The following is a 1410-nucleotide window of genomic DNA, read 5'->3' as shown; positions in this document are numbered from 1 at the left end:
TCCTTACATCGTGGTATGGAAAAATTGAAAGCAGAAATAAAACAACTAAGAAAGCAGTGTGAAGACTTAGAAGAAAGTGAGGCTGAAACAACAAGAGAGTTGCTTGAATTGAGACAACGGTTTCAAGTTGATGACATAATGGATGAAGTTTCAATTAGAGAAGGAATGATTCGTCGGCTATGTGAACTTAGGGCTGAAGTAAATTTTATAAATATAAACATAAAAGTATTTAAAACAATAATATTTTTATGGTTATATCTAATTACATGATTTTAGTTAGAGAAACTTCAAGCAGAAAATGCAGCCGAATGGGGAAAACGAGAACGTTTGGAAACAGAAAAAATTTTCTTAGAACGAGAAAACAAACAACTTCGTAATGAATTACACGATTTACAGGAAAGGATAGAATCTCGACGATCACGTCCGGTTTCCACATCTGACAGTGATACAAGATACTTACAACAAGAATTATTAGTTAGGAATATGGTTTGTACTGTACTAATATCTTAGTTTAAATTTATACCTGTAGTAAACATTTATAGCAATGTAATTAAATAATTATTAGACAATACTAAAAAAATCTTTGGAAGAAAAAACGACAGAACTTTCACATGCAATGAGAAGATCAGAACAATATGAAGCAGAAGTAAAAAGAGTAAGAGCTAGAGTAGAAGAATTAAAAAGAGAATTAACTGCAGCTCAAGATGAAGTAGATGCTGCAACTAATAGTGTTCGTAAATTGCAACGGACAAATGAAGATCTTTTAGAACAATTGGAATCTGCTAATGTACAATTGGAACACTTTCGAAATAGGTAAACAGCGGCAACATCTATTAATACCTTTATTATGTTACATATTCACATTTTAATAATTACATTATAGAATACTTACTGATTATTAATTTGTTGTTAGTACTGAATCCTACACAGCAGATGTAGGAATAGGAGACAATACTGAAGAAAAATCACGTATAACCAATGATGGCAAATTAACAAATGGTAACTTTTAATATACCTTAGTGACAGTGTTGATTTAAATAGTATAATCATTTTATATATGTACATTGTTTCAGAGTATGAATCTCAACAAGCCTAGTATTCACTCATTTCAATAATAATGTTAAAATTAATTTGAGTAATGACGAACGTGAAACATAAAATGTGCAAAACAATTTTTCCTATATTCTCTGAGATATATGCACCAGTCGATTTAGTAATACTTTTTAATTGTATAAAATATTGTTGAATGTATGAGTAAGACTAATTTATTTAATAAGTAAGCTTGAATGGTGAAGTACCACTGCCTATTTCAGTATTGTATTGTTGTTTAAATTAGACTGTTCTTTCAGATTTGTATTATTATTTGCTTTTTTTAAAACTAATTTCATATGTATTTGTATATATATATAT

General features: G+C 29.0%; 1 protein-coding gene across 1 annotated transcript in view; it reads left to right on the top strand.

The window, feature by feature from the left end:
- Nucleotides 1-1113, top strand: part of LOC108573695 (coiled-coil domain-containing protein 102A) — a 2934-nt gene extending 1821 nt beyond the window's left edge. The window contains exons 3-7 of the mRNA XM_017936173.1: nt 1-198; nt 277-486; nt 566-813; nt 914-999; nt 1074-1113. The exon at nt 1-198 is cut by the window's left edge and continues 9 nt beyond it. Of these exons, the coding sequence (XP_017791662.1) occupies nt 1-198; nt 277-486; nt 566-813; nt 914-999; nt 1074-1096 (765 nt within the window). The 3' untranslated portion in view covers nt 1097-1113. The remainder of the gene's footprint in view (nt 199-276; nt 487-565; nt 814-913; nt 1000-1073) is intronic.
- The last annotated feature ends 297 nt before the right edge of the window (nt 1114-1410 follow it).

Source organism: Habropoda laboriosa, unplaced genomic scaffold (assembly GCF_001263275.1).
Source record: "Habropoda laboriosa isolate 0110345459 unplaced genomic scaffold, ASM126327v1 scaffold151, whole genome shotgun sequence".
In the NCBI taxonomy this organism is placed as follows: Eukaryota; Metazoa; Arthropoda; class Insecta; order Hymenoptera; family Apidae; genus Habropoda; species Habropoda laboriosa.
The sequence above is the reverse complement of the archived record's forward strand: the minus strand, read 5'-3'. Positions and strand labels throughout refer to the sequence as shown.